General features: G+C 38.3%; 1 protein-coding gene across 8 annotated transcripts in view; it reads right to left on the bottom strand.

The window, feature by feature from the left end:
• The window catches only part of ITSN1 (intersectin 1), a 222,367-nt gene that overhangs the window by 144,659 nt on the left and 52,820 nt on the right, over window positions 1–24,888 (bottom strand). For all 8 annotated transcript variants that reach the window (XM_012747020.3, XM_012747022.3, XM_012747015.3 and 5 more), the window contains exons 2-5: window positions 21,427–21,486; window positions 19,052–19,144; window positions 17,703–17,766; window positions 5,396–5,556 (exon numbers count right to left, since the gene is read on the bottom strand). In XM_012747020.3, the coding sequence (XP_012602474.1) occupies window positions 5,396–5,556; window positions 17,703–17,766; window positions 19,052–19,144; window positions 21,427–21,454 (346 nt within the window). In that variant the 5' untranslated portion in view covers window positions 21,455–21,486. The remainder of the gene's footprint in view (window positions 1–5,395; window positions 5,557–17,702; window positions 17,767–19,051; window positions 19,145–21,426; window positions 21,487–24,888) is intronic.

A 24,888-nucleotide genomic window follows, 5' to 3' on the forward strand; every position in this document is an offset into this window, starting at 1 on the left:
ATTAACTGGCACCAAAAAGACTAGCAAAAGGATCTTTTAATCTCCCAAATTTGTTAAAATATTCTTTTACATCATAATTTTTCCATGTTAAGTCCACTCAGCTTTTAACTAGCCACTGCAAAGACTGTCATCCTTTTAGCAATTGACTACTTTGTCTGAACAAATGATTTTCTAAATAAATACATCTACCAGACCAGGCGTGGTGGCTCATGCCTGTAATGCTAGGACTCTGGGAGGCTGAGGAAGGAGGATCGTTTGTGCTCAGGAGTTTGAGACCAGCCTGAGCAAGAGCAAGACTCCATCTCTACTAAAAAAATAGAAATTAGGTGGACAACTAAAAATATATCTATATAAAAAATTAGCTGGGCGTGGTGGCACATGCCTATAGTTCCAGCTACTCAGGAGGCTGAGGCAGGAGGATTGCTTGAGCCCAGGAGTTTGAGGTTGCAGTGAGCTAAGCTGACCCCACGGCACTCTAGCCCAGGCAACAGAGTGAGACTCTGTCTCAAAAAAGAAAAAAGAAAAAAAACACCGAATACATCATGCCAGGCGGGGTGGCTCACGCCTGTAATCCTAGCACTCTGGGAGGCCGAGGTGGGTGGATTGCTCGAGGTCAGGAGTTCAAAACCAGCCTGAGCAACAGCGAGACCCTGTCTCTACTATAAATTGAAAGAAATTAATTGGCCAACTAATATATATAGAAAAAATTAGCCGGGCATGGTGGCACATGCCTGTAGTCCCAGCTACTTGGGAGGCTGAGGCAGCAGGATTGCTTAAGCCCAGGAGTGTAAGGTTGCTGTGAGCCAGGCTGATGCCATGGCACTTACTCCAGCCTGGGCAACAAAGTGAGACTCTGTCTCAAAAAAAAAAAAAAAAAAAAAACACCCGAATACATCTACCAAAGCTATATTCTGAATGCCATCACCTCTTACTGTGCTAAGTCGTAATTCTTGAAATTCTCCCATCTCTTCTGAATCACTGAGCTTTCCCTCTCGACTCTAAGAACGTGGGAGCACTTCAGCTGATATGCTCCTCCAGCTGTTTCTCTTCACACTTACACTCTCTCTGCTCTTCTAAGCCTCCAATCAGGTTTTTGTCCCTACTGCTCCACTGGAACTCCTTGTCAAGGTCACTCACGAGCTCATCATATCAAACCCCATCACCACTTTTCTGTCCTATTCTAACTCAATCTCTCAGAAACAACTCAAACAATGGAGCATTCCCTCCTTGAAGCACTTTTCCTTGGCCTTCTCCCATTCCATTCTTGTCAGTCTCAGTTTCTAGCTTCTTCCTTTTTATCAGACCTTTAGAAAATGTCACATCACACCAACACTTAGCTCTACATCATGTGCTCTTTCCTAGCTAAACTTTCTTCCTAAGATATCGTATCCACTCCTGGGGCGTTCACGCTATCCATATTCAAACTCTCCCAGAGTTTGCTAATTCCTCCTCTGAGCTCCAGGTCAGTAGTCATCCCACTCACCTCAACTCAGAAATCAATTAGGCCCCTCAAACATGCCCAAAACTTTTGATTTCCCCTCGAAACCCATTCCTCTTCTTGTTATCCCAATCTCAGTATATAGTTATACCATCCATCTAGTTAATCGTGCTAAAAACCTTAATTCTCTTTCTTCACTTTTATTTCCAATCTATTGATGAGTCTTTTTTATTTTTCTTCCAAAATATAGGCCACAATGAATCTAATCTGTCTCACACAATGATTATCACCAGTCAGATCTAAATCACCATTACCTCCTGCCCATGGCAAAAGCTTCCTAACTGGTCTCCAAAATTCCATTCCATTCTCATTTCCTACAGTCAGTCTAGTCTTCAGATAACCAGATTTTTTTCTTAAGGATCTATCAACTATGTCATTCCTCCACTTAAAAGTCCTCTGTAGCTCTTGCCTTTCCTCCCTCTGCTCTTGCCTTTCCTCCCTGTGCTCATGGTCTACTAGCTACAAGTTCCTCCCACACCTGGCAAAGCCAAACTGGTTTTAGCTTTAGGATCTTTGCAATTGTAGTCCTTTTGCCTGGAAGGCTTCTCCCCTAGGTCTTTGCCCAAGTCATCTCCTCAGAGAATTTTTCCCTGGCCACCCTGTCCAGTCTGTCTCTCTCTCTATCCTATTACCCTGTTTTAATGAATTGATTGAACTTATTCCTACCTGGAACTATTTATTTATTTGCTTGCCTCCCCCACCTTGAAATAAGCTCCATAGCTGCAGAAGCTATGATGTCCTGCTCACGACCATGCCCCCAGAAACTATGACACACAGGGGGGGCTTTAAAAAAATACTGGTTTAATCCAGTAAAACCATGTACTCTGGCAAAACCAAAACCAAACAAGAGAAAAGTGAACTCCTAAATAAGGTGAGTGCAGAGTAAAAGAAGAATCGTGCTATGTGCAAACACACTGAGAGAAAAGAAGGAAATTTTACTCATAGAATTTCCTAGAATTCAGCTGGGTGCCCTAAGCAAGTCATAATACCACTGCACCCCAATTCCCTCTTCTATAAATAGGGGAGTTGAACAAAATGATTGCTCAGACCCCTGCCTTAGCCTTAATTCCACAATGTGTTAATGTCTGCATCAAAAATACATGCAGTCAAGGAACCCTGGAAGAGTGACACTACATGTCACCCAGCTGGTTTGGTGTTAATGAAGGAGAGAGGCAAAAGGAAATAAGGAAACCTAGAGTCTTTAGAAAAACCTTGGTTTTAGAAGCCTCTACCTCCTTTTTTTTTTTTTGAGACAGAGTCTTACTTTGTTGCCCAGGCTAGAGTGAGTGCCATGGCGTCAGCCTAGCTCACAGCAACCTCAATCTCCTGGGCTCCAGTGATCCTACTGCCTCAGCCTCCTGAGTAGCTGGGGCTACAGGAATGCGCCACCATGCCCGGCTAATTTTTTCTATATATATATATATTAGTTGGCCAATTAATTTCTTTCTATTTTTGGTAGAGACAGGGTCTCCCTCTTGCTCAGGCTGGTTTCAAACTCCTGACCTCGAGCAATCTGCCTACCTCCGCCTCCCAGAGAGCTAGGATTACAAGGCATGAGCCACCGCGCCCGGCCTCTACCTCCTTTGTTGAACTGGCCTTAAGCCAGTTCATTCTTAGAATCTCAATTCCCTCATCTATGTAACAGGGCTAGTAACTTCTGCATAATTCTGGGGTTATTGTTGCAATCAAATAAAATACTATGTCTAAGGGCTAAGAAATGCATAGTCAGACAATTTTTAACATTAATTAGAAAATAATGCTAATAGTAATAAACTATTTGTTCTCAAGCACCTGGAAGAACTATTTAAAAAATAAATTAGCCTAGGCTGAGCTGACAGGTGGGACTAATACTAGCAAAGACCAGATCTTTTCGAAAACTTGTGCAAACTTGATTAGGACCATGTACTTGTAACTTCTCCTATGTCCTCATATTCCCTCATGGCTTATCCTCTTGGAAGTCATTTACTGAGAATGTGAATGAGATGAGAACAAGGTGAGGAGAGGCAGGGAGAAGCCTGCAGAAAGAGCTATGGGCTGGCTGGCAGGGTGTCAGGTTAGAAATCCAGGTGGATTCCCTTCCCAACTTGTGGCAAGTTACTGAAGTGACTGTAAAACCTTCTCAGCAGTGAGGCCAGAACCTCCTGAAACTAAATCGCAATATCTCCACAGTTGAAATTCCTATAGCAGAATGGAATAAGCAAAAACAAATTAAATGTTACAGTAAAAATTACTGACTCCCTGGTTTGAGGGGAAAAAGAAGAAATGGGATGCCTCTGGCCCCCTGACCATTTCTCCATTCTGAAGTTTCTTCTTGCAGCACTGGAAGGAGGCCAAAGGCCAAAAATACCCTTTAACTATTTTAACACATGGGTCCTGAACAAAAATTGGTTACAGGGACCTTCAGGAGCAAGTTCCACTTAAATAAGCTGGTAAATTAAAGGTTAATCACTGTGAACACACAATGGACAAGACAAACAAGTGCCCTGGTCACACAGAGCTACTGTACTCTTCACTTCTGCTCTTCCCAGACTTTGCTCATACACAAGTTTTTCCTTATTCTCTTGAACCCACTGTCCTAGGTGTCTAAAATTCTTCCCCAAACCTGTATCTTTCCCCTTACAAAAACTAAAAAGCTAGCCTTGTGGCTAAACCTCACCAAAAGAAAGGCAATACATGCTGTTTGTTTTTAATAGGCAATCTAATAATAAGTAAAACCAGAGTATTTATTTGTCTTAGCTTATCATTAATTATATCAGGGATGGCCGGACGTGGTGGCTCACGCCTGTAATCCTAAGTTTCTGGGAGGCTGAGGTGGGCGGATCATTTGAACTCAGGAGTTCGAGACCAGCCTGAGCAAGAGCAAGACCTGTCTCTACTATAAATTGAAAGAAATTAATTGGCCAACTAATATATATAGAAAAAATTAGCCGGGCATGGTGGCGCATGCCTGTAGTCCCAGCTACTCGGGAGGCTGAGGCAGCAGGATTGCTTGAGCCCAGGAGTTTGAGGTTGCTGTGAGCTAGACTTGACACCACAGCATTCACTCTAGCCTGGGCAATAAAGTGAGACTCTGTCTCAAAAAAAAAAAAAAAAAAAACTGTATCAGGGACAACCTGAATTACTGCTGACTGCCCCTCCCAAATCTAATTCACCTTATCATCTATCATCAGATATATCAGGAAGCAGGAAAGAAACTCTAGTCACAGTTTTTGCATTTTGTTTTAAACTGTTAAAGAAGCTCCTCATGAATCAGATGTTAGATGTGATTACTGTGATCTTCAAATCAACCTAAATAATTAAAGTCTATGGTGAGAACAGAGAACAAATCAGAACTGTTGATGATCTTAGACAGTCAACTAATTACCAATTAATTTATGAGAAAAATACGTGGCTCAAAGATAACTTTTTAATGGAATTATGTTTTTTTAATCAGGTTACCAATGTTTTTATTTTCCATTCCATTTTGTTCTAAGAAAAAATTGAATGTAGCTAACTGACCTAATACTATAATTCAAAAATATATTTCTAGATACCATAATCCAAAGGAATTGTTTAGACACAAGGAGAAATACAGACATTATGGAAACCAAAAGCCAAAAGGAAGTACGTGACAACATAAAGGGTCAATGGGAAGAGAAAAAAAAGGGCAAAGGTGCAACAGACCAAAAAGCTGTTCCCAACATACAACCAGCATCTTCATGTTCTTTGATCACCTTCACATCCCAGGGAACACGCTCCTTCCACTTAGCACTATCTGCCTGCACAGGGCCATCATCTTTGAGACAGAATTACCTCCTAGAATTTCATAATGCTATAAACTAGGAGGGAAATAAAAGGGAAACATCTATTTTTAAAATATACAATGAAGTACCGGAACCAATTCATTTTCAGACTTACCAAATGCTGGTGCACTAGAAATAGCAACTGGTTGCTGTTTCATGACAGGGGGAAGTGCGGAGGGGAGCTGATATCCTTGCAGCTTCAGTTTGATAAGTTTCATAGCTATGGAAAACTCCACTTGATCCATTCTTCCATCATTATTCATGTCAGCTAGTGCCCTGCAAACCAACAGCATGAACTCAAACAACTGCGACCATAAAAGAACCTTTCCAAAACTACCACTCCCACTGACACAAAAACAAAATAATTAGCTCTCTTACTCCAGGGAGAACAACACAAAACAAAATTTGTTTTCCAAGCTATGGGGAATACCTTGTAAATACTGGCAAGGTCTTATTAACATAAAATATCTTCTACTCTGCTACTTTTTACTTATATGCTACCTCAGGTCATTTTCAGCCCCAGTGTGAGGATCTGTATTTTGGACACCAAAAGGCATTTCTTTTCGGAGTTACGAAAATGTTCTAAAATTAGATAGTGGTGATGGTTGCACAACTCTGTCAATAAACTACAAACTAATGAATCAGACACTTTAAACTGAGTGAACTTTATTATGTGATTTATGTTACAATAAAGCTGTTGGGGAAAAACAAGGATTTAGAAACAGAATGTCATGGCTAGAGATATTTGGTTAGATTACATTAACTGCTCTGTGGAGTTCTACAAACCTCAGCATGGGAATATGACTTGCTATGCTATGCTGTGCTACCCTATGCTATGCTATACTATACTATAATAATGCTAGTATTCTTCTAAAATTCTTAAAACTTTTCTATAGAATTCTGCCCTGTACCACCCAACAACTCTGTGATGAGCTTACAAACATGCTTGCTGTTTGAAAACTGTACTCAATCACACATTCTACAAGCACAACTTATAATGAGCTTCAAGGCAAAGTATTTTCTCCCAAAGAGTAAGCAAAAGCCAGAAATTGTGTCCTTGCAATTAGAAGCCACATTATACAAACCAAACTGTGCATATTCATGACTTAACCTCTTTTGCATAAGAAATGTTTATTCAGATTTCATTTCTTTTTAATCCAGATATTAAAAGCATGAATATTTATTCATATATTTCAAACCAATCTTATAAAACTGTATTTGAAACATCAAATAAGACCAGCTAGTTCAATTAAAATGCATGACTAGCTATCTTTTTAAATGAGCTATATCCAGATAGTGTCTACAAAAGAAAATAAAGTTACACAGAAAATAATCCTATGTAGTAAGAGTTAAAGAAAGAAGACATGTAACAGAACAAAAAGCATGGCATACAACAAAGATTAAAAATCTCTTAAAGTGATAAAAATTGTATAAGCACAATTCTTTTGGAAAAGAAAGATCATAAAGCAGGAAACAGAGCTCCATGGCTATAGGAACTTCTTGTCTTCTCTCAGGTCCTCTTGCAATCATGATCCCTTCAGCAAACCATGCCAGTGGAATCCAAATTCCCCTTCCTACTAGTGAGCATGAACATCACCTTTCGGATGTTTTGCAGTCATCTGGGTTTGTACTTCTATGAAGTGCTTATTCATATCCTTTGCCAAATTTTCTGATGGATTGCATGTCTTTTTCTTGTCAGTTTATAAACTCACTGTATATAACATGCTAACTGTTTATCTGTAGATTGGTCAGAGATTTTAAAAAATTCAATATTTGTTATTTTGTGTATAATATACTTACTGTATAGGAAGCCTAGATTTTTATATATAAAATATTTCTTTTCTTTTCTTTTTTTTAAGACACAGATTCTCACTCTGTTGCCCAGGTTGGAGTGCAGTGGTTTGATCATAGCTCACTGTAGCCTTAAACTCCTGGGCTCAAGTGGTCCTCCTACCTCAATCTCCTGTGTAGCTAGGACTATAGGCATGCACCATTACGCCTAGCTTAGTTTTTTAAAAAAAATTTTGTAGAGATAATAACATCTTGCTATTTGGCCCAGACTGGTCTCAAACTCCTGGCTTCAAGTGATCCTTCCCCCTCAGCCACCCAAAGTGCTGGGATTACAGGCATGAGTCACCATGCTTGGGCCAATATTTCTTTTATTATATAGTTTGTAGGCGTTTAGTCCTTGATTTCCTAAGATTGTATTATTTTATTACATTTCAATCTTTAAACCAACTATACTTTCATGGAGCGGGGAATGTTATCCCAGAGTTCAACCATATTTCATGGATTCCTCACTTTTCCAGCAATATTTATTCCATCCTCTTCTCACTGAACTAAAACATATCTTTGTCATATATTAAGTGTTCATATTAAGCGAGATCTATTTCTGGATTATCTATTCTGCCTGAACAATTCCCAGGTCATATGACAATGATATGATCATGTTGGCTCTCTCAGGGACATTCTGATAACTGGCAAGGTTTTGTTAAAACTTTTCTTGGCTATTCATGGATGTTTATTTTTTCCCTGTGAATTTTAAGATCACTTTATCTATTCTACAAACAACCCTACTGGGATCCAAAAACTGTGTTAGATTTAGATAATAATTTCTGGCGAATTGATATATTTGTGACAGTCTGCCCACCAAAGAAAATAGTATCTTTCCATTTGATCGCTTCTACAAATTAATATTTCCTTTAATAAAACTGTTACTTTTTTTCATATAATATGCTTTTTCTGTTAAATGTATTCTAAGAAATTTTATCATTTTTGCTAGAGTATTAAATGAAACATTCCCTATTTCCACTTTTAAGTGCTTATTTCCAGCATAGAGAAAAACTTTAATTTTTAAAAATTATCCTGTATTTACCATAAATACTATAGGAGCTACCAAATTTCTGTGAATCTTAATTTTTTTAAACTAAAATATCTTGGATTTAGAAAGTAAATAATCACATAACTAGCAAAAAATTAGCATTATCTTTTTTTCTCAATATTTATGCCAATCCTCTTTTTCATTGGTCTTACTGCCTCTAGACATTACTGATCCCACATAGTGTAGCAGTCAGGAAAAAAATCAATAAATAAGATACTACTGAATGCCTTCCTGCTCAGTTCTGAGTTTAAATGAAATGGATTTAGTATTTCAATGTTTAGAATATTTGGCACTAGTTTTTGAAAGTGCTCTGACATATTTAAAAGTAGTTCCCTTTCTACTTATTAGAAAGGGTTACTGTATTTTTTATCAAATGCCTAATCCACACCTGCTGGTGTGATCACAAGTTTTCTTTTTTTTATCTGCTGAAATAAAGACAAATGTTGATAGAACTTCTTGATTAAGAACCAATCTTGCATCCCTGGCATAAACTTAAATTGGAACCAGTATGTTATTCTTTTTATACATTGTGGAATTCTATTTGCTAAGATTTTGTTTTGACTTTTTGCATCTATATTCATAATTGAAAATGGTCTCTGGTAGCTTTATTTTTGTACTAACTTCCAGGTTTGTGCTTTTGTTTTTGGAGACAGACTTTCACTCTTTTGCCTAGGCTAGAGTCCCGTGGCATCAGCCTAGCTCACAGTAACTTCAAACTCCTGGGCTCAAGCAACCCCCCTGCCTCAGCCTCCCTAGTAGCTGGGACTACAGGCACACGCCATGACACCCTGCTAATTTTTTCTATTTTTAGTAGAGACAGGGTCTCAGCTCTTGCTCAGGCTGGTCTCAAACTACTGAGCTCAAGTGATCCTCCTGCCTCAGCCTCCCAGAATGCTATTATTACAGGTGTGCGCTACCATGCCTCACCAACTTCCAGGTTTTATAAAGGGAATTAAGTAAATAAAATCCAATAATGAACTTACCTTCTCTTGTTGAGTATTTTTAAAAAGAAAGTCAACTATTTCAAATGGCCTTCAGGGAAAAAATATTCCCTCTAAACAACCTCAACAGGCATACTAAAATCAACCAATCAATCAATCAGGCAGATTCCCACTTCCTATTCCCCACACCACTCTCCCAAAAACGTGTTTTCTAGTGAGAAACGGAAATATGCAATGTGGAATAATAAGTGGATTAGGGGAGAAGAGACTTTCTAGTAATGGCTTAATTAGAATCTATTTCTAAATAAACCTTATTGAAGTGCCTCCACGGGTTAGGAGAAGAAACATGTAATCATCAGGTTCTAAGGGCTTAACCTGAAACCACTCACTACAATCCCAACATCTGGTTGAGAATTTTGTGGTCCTCAAAAAAAAAAAAAAAGATCTCAATTAACAAAACAACTGTGGGGGACTGTTGCAGTGGCTTAGTAATCCCTAGCACTCTGGGAGGCCAAGGCACAAGGATTACTCCAGGTCAGGAGTTCAAACCAGCCTGAGCAAGAGCCAGACCCCGTCTCTACTATAAATAGAAAGAAATTAATTGGCCAACTAATACATATAGAAAAAATTAGCTGGGCATGGTGGTGCATGCCTGTAGTCCCAGCTACTCGGGAGGCTGAGGCAGCAGGATCGCTTGAGCCCAGGAGTTTGAGGTTGCTGTGAGCTAGGCTGATGGCAAGGCACTCACTCTAGCCTGGGAGACAAAGTGAGACTCTGTCTCAAAAAAAACAAAAAAACCCAAAAAAACCAACTGTGGGGACTCCCTGGTAATGAAAATTCAAAGAAATTTATGGAAATACAGTTGTTAATCCTACAAAGCTCAGCTCTCCACTCTATCCCCCAGTACAAAAGAGTTGGCATTCTGTTTTTTAAAAAAAAAAAGCTTCTCCCCAAAACTCTCTGCCATCCATTTCATTTCCCAGGTATAGTTATTTCTCCAGTTTATCTGTTTCTAATGATCCCCCAAAAGACTATAAATCTGACAATATTGAAATTAAACTTATTTAATTTCCAAAGTAAAAAATACACTAAAAACAATGTAAGTCAAACAATTGCTATGTATGACTCCTGAAACAAAGTCATTTTAAATACAATGTTAAGCCTTATATTAAAATCTGTACATAACCACAGGCAAATCTGTGCATAACCACAGGAATCAAGATTTGTGTTTGATTTGTACAAATAAACTGTGCACCATTCTTATACACTGTTGGTTGGAAAAGTGCTGCGACTCCAAATGAGGGAAAAGTATGTATTTACTCTTTGAACCAGTAACTGAACATCTAAGAATTTACCCTGAAGACACACTCCCAGTAATACAAAAACCCACATGCACAAGCTCATTTGTTGCTGTATTTGTAATTGCAGAATATCATAAATAAACTAAATACATGTATGCAGGAGATGAGTTTAATGAACTATGGTATATCCTCCACAATGAATACTATGTAACTGTAAAAAGAAAATGAGAATGATCTATATGGAATGATGAGTGATTTCCAGGATATGTTGTTAAATGAAAAAAAGCAAAGAACAAAAGAGCATTTATAAGACGTTCCCTTAATTTATGGAGGAAGAGGAAGTAATGTAAATATGAATACACACACATTACACATTATGTTCCTGCTTTTTTCCACAAAAAATAAATAAATGAAGGATAACAGGAAACTAATAAAATAGGACAGAATAGGTATAAAGGGATTAGGAGAGGGAGTGACCTTGTCTGAGTACACTTTCTTGTATAGTTTTGGTTTTTAGAACCTTGTTAATGTGCTACAAGTTCAAAAAATAAAGTCCACCAAAATGAAGAGGGACACCTAAACTAAATAATAATAAAAACAAAACCTAATACCTAATAGTATTTTAAATAAATAACATATCCACATGGGAGGAGGAAAAAAACTAAGCCAAGTAACTTTTTAACACATATGTCCTCAGTTTAAAAACAGTTTAAAAACAAAAAGAATTACAAAGCAATCTTGAACTCTACTTAATAGGTTTGTGGCTTATAGTGGATATGAGTGTAGCAATTCCGAAACTACTTTCTGTATATTACAGGATTAACAGAAGAGGCTAGGCTCCTCTTGGCCAATTTCATTCACTGCACCAGGGCTGATGCCTGCAAATTTCTATAGGAGCCCACCTCACCCTCTAAGGCTTGCCACAGGCTGCTCATATCCCACTCGCTGTCCTCTAAGCTGGAGAAAAACCAACCAACAGCACAGATGAATCCAGCTCAGTCATTCATTCACTCTAAAACCAATGGCTGGGGAGGCGGGAGAGAGGGCACCTAATAAGGTCTAGGCACTATCTAAGAACTGGAGTTAGAACTGTGAAAAAGATAGACAAGGCTCCTGCCCTCGCATAGTTTATGTTTTAGTGCAAGCAGACACTAAACAAGAGAAAAATCCGATTGTTTGACGTGGTGATAAGTGCTATCAAGGTAAAGAGAAACAGAAGACAGGAGGTAGGCAGAGGGAACCACTTTTGGTGGTTCAGGGAACACCTCTCTGGGGAGGTGACACATTAAATGAAGAAACCTAAAAGGTAATGAACCAGCTAGGTGAGGATCTAGAAGAACTGTATTACAGGAAGAGGAAAAACTAAGAGCAATGACTATGAAGCAAGAAGGAACCTGGCCCATTTAAATAGAAAGAAACTCAGTGTAGCTAGAATGCAGAAACTGAGTAATAGGCTGGGAGCTCACGCCTGTAATCCTATCACTTTGGGAGGCCAAGGTGGGGGTGGGGGGGTCACTTGAAGCCAGGAGTTTGAGACCAGCCTGAGCAAAACTGAGACCTCATCTCTACAAAAAAATAGAAAAATTAGCTGGGTGTGGTGTGACCGTAGTCCCAGCTACTAATGAGGCTGAGGCAAGAGGATCATTTGAGGTTGCAGTGAGCTATGATGACACCACTGCACTCTACCCAGGGCAATAGAGTGAGACCCTGTCTCAAAAAAAAAAAAAAAAAAAAAAAAAAAATTAAGGAAGAGACTGATGCAAAACAGGAAGAGAATAAAGCAAGAGCCAGATCATACTGGGATCTGTAGCCTTGGCAATGACTTTGGATTTTATTCTCAATGGAGAGTTTCAAATGGATTTACTGTTTAAAAATATCGTTCCAGCTGTTTGGAGAATGGAATCTAAAGGGGCAAATGTGAGAGATTCCAGTCCAGATGCTCAAACAGTGGCCCCAGGGGAGATGACAGGTCAGGATGGGAGCAGTGGAGAGAGAAAGAAGTGGCCAGATTGAGGATAAAGTCTGAAAACGGAATCAAATTATATGCTGATGGTTGGATGTGCAGGATAAAGAAAAGAGATCAAGCATGGCTCGCAGGTGTTGGTTTGGGCAGCTGAATAGACAGATGCTCAGTGTCCTGAACAGAGATGGTAAAGACTCAGGAAGAGAAGGATGGGAGAGGGGACCACGAGTCCAAATGGCTGTATTTTCTTTTCGTAAATTGAGTTTGGCAAATTTATCTTATTGGTGGCTGTAGGCCCTTCTGATATAAACTCAGAAGTGAGTGTCCTAAGATAGTACAAGTTACATGGCTGTTTGCCCTATCATGTCCCCATCTTTGAACCAGACCATCAAGCTGTTCTAATCTTTGCCTTTGGGTCTCTGGCTCCCTTCTTTTCTCTCAGGGCCCATTTCCAGGTAGTGCTCCCACCCTGCCCCTCACTTCTCTCCATTTCTGTGGGCCCTCCTTCCTCAGGATCCAAAGTCCTTATCTAGCCTCTTGGCCCCTTTTTTCTTTTTTTCTTCTCTGTACCTTCTGGCTCTTGTCTGCCCTCTGCTTCCTCCTCCTCCCCCTCTAAGGCAAGGATAAAACAATTTAAAGCACTTCAATTGCCCTAAGGCTATTTGCCAGTTTCCTTCCAGTTCTTTATTAGTAAGACAATTTCTAGGGAGATGTATCACCTTTGGCCACTGTTATAATTTGGCATTGTACACATGACTTGAACCAATCCTGAGGACTAAGGTTTTCCTGTATCCTTAAGTGGAAATCAGGCTGGAGAGACAAGTAGTCCCCAAAGTATTGACAGGCTACAGCTCAAAGTTCTTAAATTGGTTAACTGGAATATAGTTTCTACATGGAAATGAAACATTAAAGGTTTCTATCATACAGTCTCCATCAGTCCATATCACTCATATATTTGAAATGAAGTCCAGAACAAAGAAAGGCAGAAAGAGAGAGACAGAGAGAGAAAGAGAGAGATAGGAGAGGGAAAGAGGGAGAGGGAGGGAGAGAGAGAGAGGGAGAGAGACTCGAGAAACAGTTCCCAATTCTCAATCCAAGACTTCCCCAGATGATTGACATAGGTACATAATACATACGGAACAGGATACATAAAATTTCAGAATCAAACCCATTCCTCTCTCTACCAAAAGGAGCAAGGGCCCACGCTGGGAACTTACCAGAAAAACCACATAAGAACATAAGTTTAGTATGAGAAGGAGAGGAAATTGTTTAGATAGATCAGCTGTTAAACCCAGTCTTGAGGAACCCATATATTATTGTCCAAGGTTACTATGTGAATTAGTATCAAAGCTAGGCTGAAAGGTCTTGCTCATACTTTATACTAAATTATTCCATCATCTGAGTGGGACATCTGTGGTTCATAAAATTTTAAATGACTCTTCAAATAAATTTCTTTTGGGAAAAGATACTTATAAGAGTTTTTTTATTTTTGTTTGTTCCTAATAGCAATTCTTGATAAAAATAAAATATGTAATCACAAAATATATTTAGTAAAAGGTTAGAATAAAATTCAAGACAAAGAAAACTTCTGATTCAACTTAAGACTGCCAAATCATCATTTTTAGTGTTAACAAAAATTTTCATAATAAAAATAAATTAGCAAAAATGACTTTGGGCCATTCAGGTAAATGTTTGGAAAATTGTCTTAATAGAAAAAAGTGAAATTCATTAGATAATACTTTCTTTTCTCCATAGTATTTATTACCATGACAATTTTTCTGCTGCTATTAACTGTCTCCTTCCACTGGACTGTAATGTCAATGAAACCTGCTGATTTTGTCTATTTTCTCTGTTGCTGTATTCCCAGCACCAACAAAAGTTACTGGCCCATAGTAGACATCAGATAAATATTTTTTCAAGGTTGAATGAATAAATGTAGAGTGAGGTTTTACTGCAGCAGAGTAGTCATCATAAGACTGCTTCCTAAATGAATCTTCAAAAATTGGGAATACAATAAAAAAGCACAATTCATGGAGGAAGTTAAGTCTGGGAAACAAGGTTCTAGTGAGAAGTCTTGACGATGGTCTACAACCAATCATGTACCAAGATTCAGAGCAAATGCAGCTTGTTAAAACAGGTGCACAAGTCTCTTGCAACAGTGGTCCTGTGCTCACATGTGCATGAATTCTTGCTCACATGCTCTTTTTTTTCCTCAGAGCCTATTACTTTATTTTAAAAGTAATTCCAATACCACTTGGTTATCTTATTTTTCAAGCCCTAGCAGGTCAGAAGTTAGAACTAGAATGGCTTCATAGAAGCAAGCTCACTAGTTGAAAGAGGCAATCTGGCAGCCAATATGCTGACAACCAGGAAAAAGAAAATAAAGCAGACACCCAAAAAAGCACAGGAATCTGGTATCATTCTGTTTCAATGCAAATACATCCGAACACACACACACACACACACACACACACACACACACACACATCGCATATCCCATGAAAGTTTTGCTATTTCAGAACATAGTCAATGATTTTTCATAATGAGAACACAATCAAGAAAAGCTTAGATTCTGTCCTATACAGTCTTCATGAAAATAATAAGCTATATTGACCTTTATTAATTTCCATAAAATTAGGATATTAAGTATAAAATTTCTGATTTCCTTAAGTACTAAGTTTGACAGTTGATATCTCTGACATTTCACTTTAACAAGTCTTGTTTTATTTTCATTGTGAAGGTATATCCTCAGTCTTTCAGATCCACAATTGGGCTTGTCATTATCTTTCAGTTTATTTTGGAGCGATTTTTGTGAAACCATGGATAAGTCAAAAATTCAAGTTAGTTTTGAGTATGAGTCCTGTTGTGGAACCAATACTGTGCAGACAGCTCAAAACATCAACGAAGTGTTTGGGAACGATGTGGCTAATGAACACACAGTACACAGATGGTTGAAGAAGTCTCGTTCCGGTGACTTTAATCTTGAAAATGAGCCACATGGGTGACCAGAGACCAAGGTTGATAATTAAGAGCTGAAAGCTGTAGTGGAAGCCAATCCATCTCAACCTACATGTGAATTAGCAGCAAGGTTTGATGTTATAATTCCAACAATATTGGACATTTGGAACAAATGGGCAAGGTAAAGAAGCTAGATAGATTGATTCGTCATGAATTAAACGAGCATCAGAAGAGAAATTGTGTCCAAGCTTGCCTTCCTTTGCTGTCATGACAGAAAGGTGAACCATTTCTACACTGTGTTGTGATGTGTGATGAAAAATGGATTCTTTTTGACAACTGCATACATTCAGAATGATGGTTGGATAAAGATGAAGTGTTGAAACAGTCCAAAGCTGAATAGTCATCAACAAAAGTTAATGGTGTCTGTTTGGTAGTCCAGCGCTGGTATTATCCTCTACAGCTTCATGAAACCTGGTCATTTGATTAGAAGATGTCCATTGCAGCCAGTTAAATGAAATGATGAGGATGCTTGCAATTAAGCAGGTGAGACTGGTCAACAGAGACAGGTCAATCTGCTTGCAAGACCACATGTCTCACAAACAATCCTGTTCAAACCACAGCAGCTGGACTTAGAAACTCTCTGTCATCTACAGTATTCACCAGACCTTGCAACAACTGACTGCCACTTCTTCCAGGCTTTGGACTATTTCTTGCAAGGAAAAATATGCAATTCTCAACAAGCTGTGGAAAATGCCTTTCTCAATTTCATCACCACTCACTCTCCAGGCTTCTTTGATGCTGGCATAAACAAGTTATTATTAAGATGGCAAAACTGTGTCAATAGTTTAGGTGCATATTTTGATTGACTATACTGCTTCTTTTTTTTTTTTTTTTTGAGACAGAGTCTCACTCTGTTGCCTAGGCTAGAGTGAGTGCCATGGCGTCAGTCTAGCTCACAGCAACCTCAAATTCCTGGGCTCAAGCAATCCTCCTGCCTCAGTCTCCCACGTAGCTGGGACTACAGGCATGCGCCACCATGCCCGGCTAGTTTTTATATATATATATATATGTTAGTTGGCCAATTAATTTCTTTCTATTTATAGTAGAGACAGGGTCTCGCTCTTGCTCAGGCTGGTTTCGAACTCCTGACCTTGAGCAATCCACGCGCCTCAGCCTCCCAGAGAGCTAGGATTACAGGCGTGAGCCACCGCGCCCAGCTTATACTGCTTCTTGTTTGAGATATAATAAACTATACTTTTGATTCAAAATCAGATGACATTTCATACTTAATGACCTAATATAAATAAAAGAGGTTGGCCATTTAAGAAAACAAGTATTAATAATTAGTTGGAAAATTTGTTATGTGGAATACCCACCCCTGCAGACAATAATAACTACCTTTTTTGGGTTTCGTTTTGAGGGCCTATTATGTGCCAGGTCCCATACTAATTCCTTTATGTATAGATTTTCTGTGAATCCTCTAAACAACTCTGTAATGAAACTATAAGCATTCCCATCTTGTAGAGAACTGAGGTCTAAGAGGGCAAATGTATGTTCCAAATCAGAGAGACAGAAAGTGGTGCTGGAGGCCAGGGCTTTTTGGCTCACGCCTGTAATCTCAGTACTTTGGGAGGCTGAGGCAGGAGGATCACTTGAGACCAGGAATTCAAGGTTACAGTGAGCTATGATCAGGCCACTGCACTCCAGCCTGGATGACAAAGCGAGATACGTCTCAAAAAAAAAAAAAAAAAAAATGAGCTGCCTCCATAACACGAATAAACTCAGGAAAATGAATGAAGTATCAAGCATACTTCATGAGAAAAATCAAGCTTCTTATAGGACAGCAGAATTCACCATGACTCCCCAAAGCCATGATCCTAGAATCAAAAACTGTATTTTTACTCTTTCTTTCCTGTGGCTTCAAAATATTGACACCTATTTCTGACAATGACTTTAACAATATCTATTATGCATTAGTCATACACTAACTTTCAAATATTTTCTTTTCCTTTTATTCTTCAGTCAATGAAAGATAAAGAACCATTCTGTTATAAAGCAAGAAATGTGGACATTCAAATGAGTCTGGGTAATGTGGATGACGCCAAAACAAACTGGTGAGAAAATATCAAAATTTAAATGTCTCAACTGGAAATTCAAATTCAACTTTGACAGAGTTATATCATTCAATGGCACTACTTTCTTTTTTTTTAGGTCCATATTAGAAAGGCATTTTTCAGAAGTATTTCTCTTGTAAGAAGTAACAGAGTATTTCGGGCTAAAAATATATATTCTTCTTCTGTAGTATAAGAAATCATATTACCAAATAGAACTGGCTAATATTTAATTTTACCTTCTGCTTATGTAAAATTCCAACTTACCATATCTGTGCTAAAACAGGTTGAGGTAACCCAGATTGAAAAAAAAAGTTTCTAGCTTGATCACCTGTAAATTAAATGGAAAAAGTTTCAGAATAGCTGACAGAATTCTTCTCATAGCAAAATTACAAAATTAAGAAATAGACTAGTAATCCTATAAATATCAATTTGAATATATAACAAAAATCAAATGGTAAGCTTATAAGCAATAGTAAAATGAGTCCATCAGCACTGACTTTAGAATGTAACACTTTTAGAAATCATTTCAAAAAGGGACAATGACTTGCTGGGATGGATTGCCTACTTTAATTAATCTGCTATTAACTCAGAAGTTAATGGCTACCCATTATGCCATAGCACATTCACAAGAATCCTCAGGAAACTGATAACCCACACTTCCTCTTTATTTAAAAAAAAAAAAAAAAGTTCTTTGCCATTCTCAATACTTTTATTCCAAATTCTGGGTCCTTTTGATATATTTATGGAGAATAATTAACAATGATTTTAAAAGAATCATATCAATGATAAAGAACTAATAAAGTAAAGAGAACTATGACACAAATACATGCAAAAGTAATTTCCTAGGAAATCTAAACCCCATTTTTTCTAAAGTGAATTCCTGAAGAGTGACTGAATGGGAAATAATTAAAAAGGCAAAATACACACTCTGGGAGGCTGAGGCAGGAGGATTGCCTGAGGTCAGGAGTTCAAGACGAGCCTGAGCAAGAGGGAGACCTCATCTCTACTAAAAATAAAAAAAATTAGCTGGGCAAGGTGGTGTACCCCTTTAGTTCCAGTTACTGGGGAGGCTAGGCAGGAAGATCACTTGAGCCCAGGAGTTTGAGGTTGCTGTGAGCTAGGCTGATGCCATAGCACTGTAACCCAGGTAACAGAGTGAGGCTCTGTCTCAGGAAAAGAAAAAAAAAGTAAAGTACAAAAGGAACTTTAGGGAAACAGCAGCGAAAATAATCCTTTTTTTCCCAAAGTGCTTAGAACTGTTAATTTACTGAACAGTTTCCCAAATCAGTTCAAGACCAGAATTAAGCAAGTATTTTAGCTGAAGGGTCACACAGTCTAATCCTACATTACCTAAACAATGTGGTCCTTTGATCTTAATCAACTTCCATCAATGATATGCCCTAAATAAGTGGCTTGACATGCACTGACAATTGCAAACAAGGTATGAATATATCATATGAAAAGGAATTGTAAAAATACAGACTCAAAGTTATGGCAAAATAGGTAAAATTTTCTCTTGGTGGTATGTGCCCACCTTAGCTATGTGTAATAGATTTTCCACAGAACTATGCACTACTGATAAGTAAAAATGTAAAAATACTGACTCCAATTACCAGTAATAAATCCAGATATTGGCTTTAAACTATGGAACTGCTGATCATGCTTCGCTCTTTCCTCTACAGTTATGGCCCAGATATCCAGGCTGCCTATAATCCAAAGAAAAGACAAATTATTCAGCGACAAAAGAAAAACAAAGTGCTCTCACACACTATTTCTACAGCACTTCAAGATACTGTCCATGTGTTATAAATCATTTGATAAATTAGCATCTGTTTGTCCTTAGAAATTATGCATATAAAGTTAGAAAATTAAGAGTAAATCATGACAAAGAAAGTAATAGAAAGAGAGAGAGAGAAATAGAGAGAGAAAGGAACCCTACAATCCTATAATTAGCAGGATTATATGAAGACATGTGAGTTAATAATTTACTTACACAAACCTAAGCAAAAGACTAAGTTAACATTAACTCAAAACTGCACTCTTAGGTGCCTTAAATGACACAGATGAAAGTTAGGAAAGAAGTAGCTGAGCCTCACAATTAGTATCTTGTGTGATTCCATGAAAATCTTTTTGAGGTGATAAAAATATACAAATACTGGGTTGTGGTGATGGTTGTACAACTCTGCAAACTTACTAAAAATCATTGAATTGTACAGTTAAAACTGGTAAATTTTCTGCTATGTAAATTATACCTCACTAAAGCTATTTTTAAAAATGGGCATCCTGATGAAAAGTAATGGCTGAAGAGCATGGGATTGAGGTTCTCCTTCAGCTCTTAGACTGGCCAAATGTCCACTCACTACTGAGATCTTCCTTCCTTTAGTCCTAGGTCTCCTCAAACAAACTCACCAAAATAATTCTAGATTACATACACAAAAAGCTTTCAAAAGTCCAGACACTGGCCGGGCACGGTGGCTCACACCTGTAATCCTAGCACTCTGGGAGGCTGAGGCGGGCAGATTGCTCGAGGTCAGGAGTTCGAAACCAGCCTGAGCAAGAGCGAGACCCCGTCTCTACTATAAATAGAAAGAAATTAATTGGCCAACTAATACATATATAGAAAAAATTAGCCGGGCGTGGTGGCGCATGCCTGTAGTCCCAGCTACTCGGGAGGCTGAGGCAGGAGGATTGCTTCAGCCCAGGAGTTGGAGGTTGCTGTGAGCTAGGCTGATGCCACGGCACTCACTCTAGCCTGGGCAACAAAGTGAGACTCTGTCTCAAAAAAAAAAAAAAAAAAAAAAAAAGTCCAGACACTTTCCAAAAAGGTGGGAACACACAGTATGCATGTTTCACACAAAATGTGAGTGTGCCCTGCACACAGCAGAATGTCTCAACACTGTATTTCTCTTCTCTATGGGGTCTGGTGTGACACGACAGGTAAAGTGAGAATCCAGTCAGTCACAGTAAATAAGAAAAATATTTACTATAGGGATAAAATGGTGCCGGAGGCAGACATGACCCCTTGCCTCACAGGCCTTACAGTCCTGCAATTTCTAGAAAGGATTTTCATTGCCCTGTCAGAATTCATCCCTGGAAATATAAACAAAAGGAAAACCAAAAACCAAAATTTGTATAGGAATTAAGAAAGGGGACAACAACAACAACAACAAAAAACCCCACCACAAAATAAAACAGAATAATGATTTTGAAAAGTCTGCAGATCTCTGCACTGGAATCCCACAGAGACTTTTACAGATAGGATCAGAGGATGGTGCTTTGTGCCTCCTAACTCTCTTCATGACAACTAGATTAGACAGCTGCCAAGAGTAATCTGTTAATATGCTACGCTCTCTTTTGTTAAAAAATACTTGGCCTGTAAGCAAGAACATTTAACAATTTCCTAGTAAGGTTAGGAAAAATTACCTGATAAATACATTTTATGCAGACTGATATGTTTCAAACAGATAGACTAAAGTAAAACAAACCAAAAAGGGCATGCTTCAAATCTGGGCTTTGAAAAAGTATAAACCACTTAGTCACTTGAACAAATAAATTGCAAAGAAAATAAGGAGGTGGAGGGTTCTTCATAGTAAGAAGACTTAGGAGACACATGAACTATTTGCAACATATGACCCTTATTTAGATCCAATTTGAACATTCCATAACAAATATTTCTAGAGACCATCAGGGAAATTTTAACATGGACTAGATATACTGGAAATTTTATAGGCATCATAATGTAGTAGTTTTCTTTAAACATACTAAAATATTTATGGAAGAAAAAATAAGATGGCTGGGAGGTGCCTCAAAAGAATCCAGATGAAACAATATTGGCCATGAGTTGATATTACTGAAACTATACGATGGAGTCCATGAGAGTTGATTATATCATTCACTTTACTTTTTTATTTACAATTTGCCATAATACCAAGTTTTAAAAATCTGGTTCCAAAGTATATTTGAAAAGGGGAAATTTTTGAAAACTTACCACCAAAAGGTGTTGGAAACTGAGCCATGGTTCTGTTACTTTTACCTTGCTAATTGATGCCTGTAATTGAAATGCAACATTTAAGTTTATGAAAACTTCACTCCTGTATACTTATAAACACACTAACATGCTGTCTTTAATTACCACAAGACCAATACTAGAGCTAGAGGATAGTGCTACAAGTGAAAAGTTACAATTAAGGGGTTCATTCATTTATTCATTCTCTGTATAGTTTTTAGTGCCAGATACAATGATGGGCACTGAAGAATGCTGATGAAAAACTGGCAACAAAAAGCTTTTAGTTTAGTGAGTCATGACCACCTGCTTACTATAGCATCAATGTTGTAAATGTTACTTTTTAAATACAGTTGTCCCTGGGTATCCCAGGGTATGAGTTTCAGGACCTCCCATGGATATAAAAATCCAAGGATGCTCAAGTCCTGATAAAAAATGGCACAGTATTTGCATATAATCTACACACGTTCTCTTACATACTTTAAATCATCTCTAGATTACTTATAATACCTAGCACAATGTAAATGCAACGCAAATAGTTGTTATACTATATTGTTTAGAGAATAACGTCAAGGGAAAAAGTCTGTATGTTTAGTACAGGTGCAATTTTTTTTCCCAAACATTTTTGGTCGTGGTTGATGGAATTCATGGAGGAGGAACCTATGGATATGGTGGGCTGACTGTACCTTTTTCTTAACCATCCATATATACCAGTCCATCTACTTGATGTTTATAATAACTGCTTCTCTTCATTGTGCACTTAGTGTACGGTACTTATAGTACTAGATAGGTCTTATCTCTTTTAATCACAATCACAGCCCTATGAGATAGGTTACTATTATAACCACCCCATATCACAGATGAAGAAAATGGGAATCAGAAAGGGTAAGTGCCAGGAGCAATACCACTCATTTAATGAACAAGTTGCGACTTGAGGCAGGCAGCTAATTTCACAGCCTGTGTTCCACCTATGAAAAACACTGTGTGAATTGCTGCTTAAAGATTTTGAAAAAGGCTGTAAACAATGCATATTACACTACTGTCTGCCCAGAATGCCAAACACAAATCTAATGCTGAAAAAATCCCCATCAGGCATTATTTGTTCATGAACAGCCAATGTGAACAAAGTCCTCTTCCCCAACTAAAAAAAAAAATCTAGATTTAATGAATATTTTTCCTTGTGTTTAATTTTAACAAATCAGTAAATGTACATGATTAAAAATGGGTACTAAATACAGATTAAAAATTTTAGATAAATTTAGATTAAAAGACAAGACAGTCTCCAATAAACATCAATTTCATTTCCCAATCTCTCCATGGAATTTTTTCCAACTATCATATTTTTAAATTTCCAAAAGCACTTTCTTATTTTCTACTACATTCCTAGTAATCTGTCCTTTTTTTTTTAATAGACACTTCAACTTCTTCTGTTTTTTTGTTCATTTTACATTTTAGTTTTCTTCTGTTTCTTGCATCTTTTGATTCCTCTCAAGTTTCTTTTTGTTTGTTGGCTGCTGGACTGGTTTGGTGTCTCTCTTTGACTTCTGAGGCTTTGCTTACATCATCAGTGATCCCTGGATGCTCCTTCATATTTAAGAGTGAGGCACTAAAAAATGGCAAACTGATGGGCTTCTCTGTGAGACAATCAGGTATACTGAGTTGCCTTTTCACTGGGAGACCTCCAGGTTCAGGATGATTCAGGTGTTTTTTCACTGAAGCCAGTGAGAAAGAAATGTTGGGTGAGGTGAGAGGGAACAACTCATCTAGGTGCTGGCTTGGGGAGGAGTGCAGAAGGGAGAAGGTGGTAAGACCCCACACTTCAGTGTGCAGATTTGATCATGACCCCTTCATTTTCAGTGTCATGCCTCTGCTCTCTAGTCTGAAGCAAGCACCTCTGATTCTAGTGCTCCTCTCATCTCCCCAGAAGGAAAAGGACTGAAGGAGTCATCTGTCTCCTGGGGTTTAGGAGAGGAAGATCCAAAAGATCTGGATATAGACTTTTAAAGAATTCCCATTTGGGGCTACAAAACTGACTTCTGCCTTTGGAAATGCCTGGAGCCTCCAAGTACCTAGAAGCCTCTCAAGATACTGCTAGGGCCAGCCAACTTGTATCTCCTGTTTATCAAACTGTGTAGGTACTTAGGCTGTATCTTCCTTTGTGAACTCGGTTACCACTCCTCCATTCACTTTCTGTTTCACAAAAAAAATTGTTAATTTCTTTTGTCTTCTCTATTGTTATTTTTTTCCTTATGAGTTAACATCTTTTTATGCTTCCTTTGTGGTTATGGCAGACTTAAGGGATGGAGAAGAGAAAACACGTGTGGTCAAGGTATCATTTTCAACTGGAGGCCTGTGAATCAGTTTTTATTTTTTTATTTTTGAGACAGAGTCTCACTGTGTTGCCCGAACTAGAGTGCTGTGGTGTCTGATTAGCTCACGGCAACCTCAAACTCCTGGGCTCAAGCAATCCTTCTGCCTCAGCCTCCCAAGTAGCTGGGACTACAGGCATGTGCCAACATGCCCAGGTAATTTTTTTTCTATATATTTTTAGTTGGCCAATTAATTTCTTTCTTTAAAACATCACGAAGTGGCCAGGTATGGTGGCTTACGCCTATAATCCCAGCATTTCACAAGGCCAAGGCAAGAGGATTGTTTGAGGGTAGGAGTTTGAGACCAACCTAACCAATACAGGGAGATCTGGTCTCTACAAAAATATAGGAAAAATTAGCCAGGCATGGTGGCTATACGTAGTCCTAAATATAATACTCAGGAGGCTGAGACTGGAGGGTCACTTGAGCCCAGGAGTTTGAAACACAGAACAAATTCTGCATATATCTTCATGCAAATTAAGTGAAAAAACACATGAATATCAAAGTATTCTTTAAGTATATGAACAAAATTCAAATATAACAGAAGACTGGATATAAAACTTCACAGATCAGTGTTTGATTTGTATGAGAAAAATACATAAGTAACATTAAATAAAAATATGAAACACAAATTTAGAATGATAGGAGAGTTGTCAACTCCAGTGACTCTATCTCTACTGTAAGAGTATTTGACTGGATATTTTATTAAGGCCTTTCCATCTAAACTTCTTTTTTTTTTTTTTTTTTTGAGACAGAGTCTCGCTTTGTTGCCCAGGCTGGAGTGAGTGCCATGGCGTCAGCCTAGCTCACAGCAACCTCAAACTCCTGGGCTCGAGTGATCCTTCTGCCTCAGCCTCCCGGGTAGCTGGGACTACAGGCATGTGCCACCATGCCCGGCTAATTTTTTATATATATATCAGTTGGCCAATTAATTTCTTTCTATTTATAGTAGAGACGGGGTCTCGCTCTTGCTCAGGCTGGTTTCGAACTCCTGACCTTGAGCAATCCGCCCGCCTCGGCCTCCCAAGAGCTAGGATTACAGGCGTGAGCCACAGCGCCCGGCCCCATCTAAACTTCT

This window comes from Microcebus murinus, chromosome 1 (assembly GCF_040939455.1).
Source record: "Microcebus murinus isolate Inina chromosome 1, M.murinus_Inina_mat1.0, whole genome shotgun sequence".
Classification (NCBI taxonomy): Eukaryota; Metazoa; Chordata; class Mammalia; order Primates; family Cheirogaleidae; genus Microcebus; species Microcebus murinus.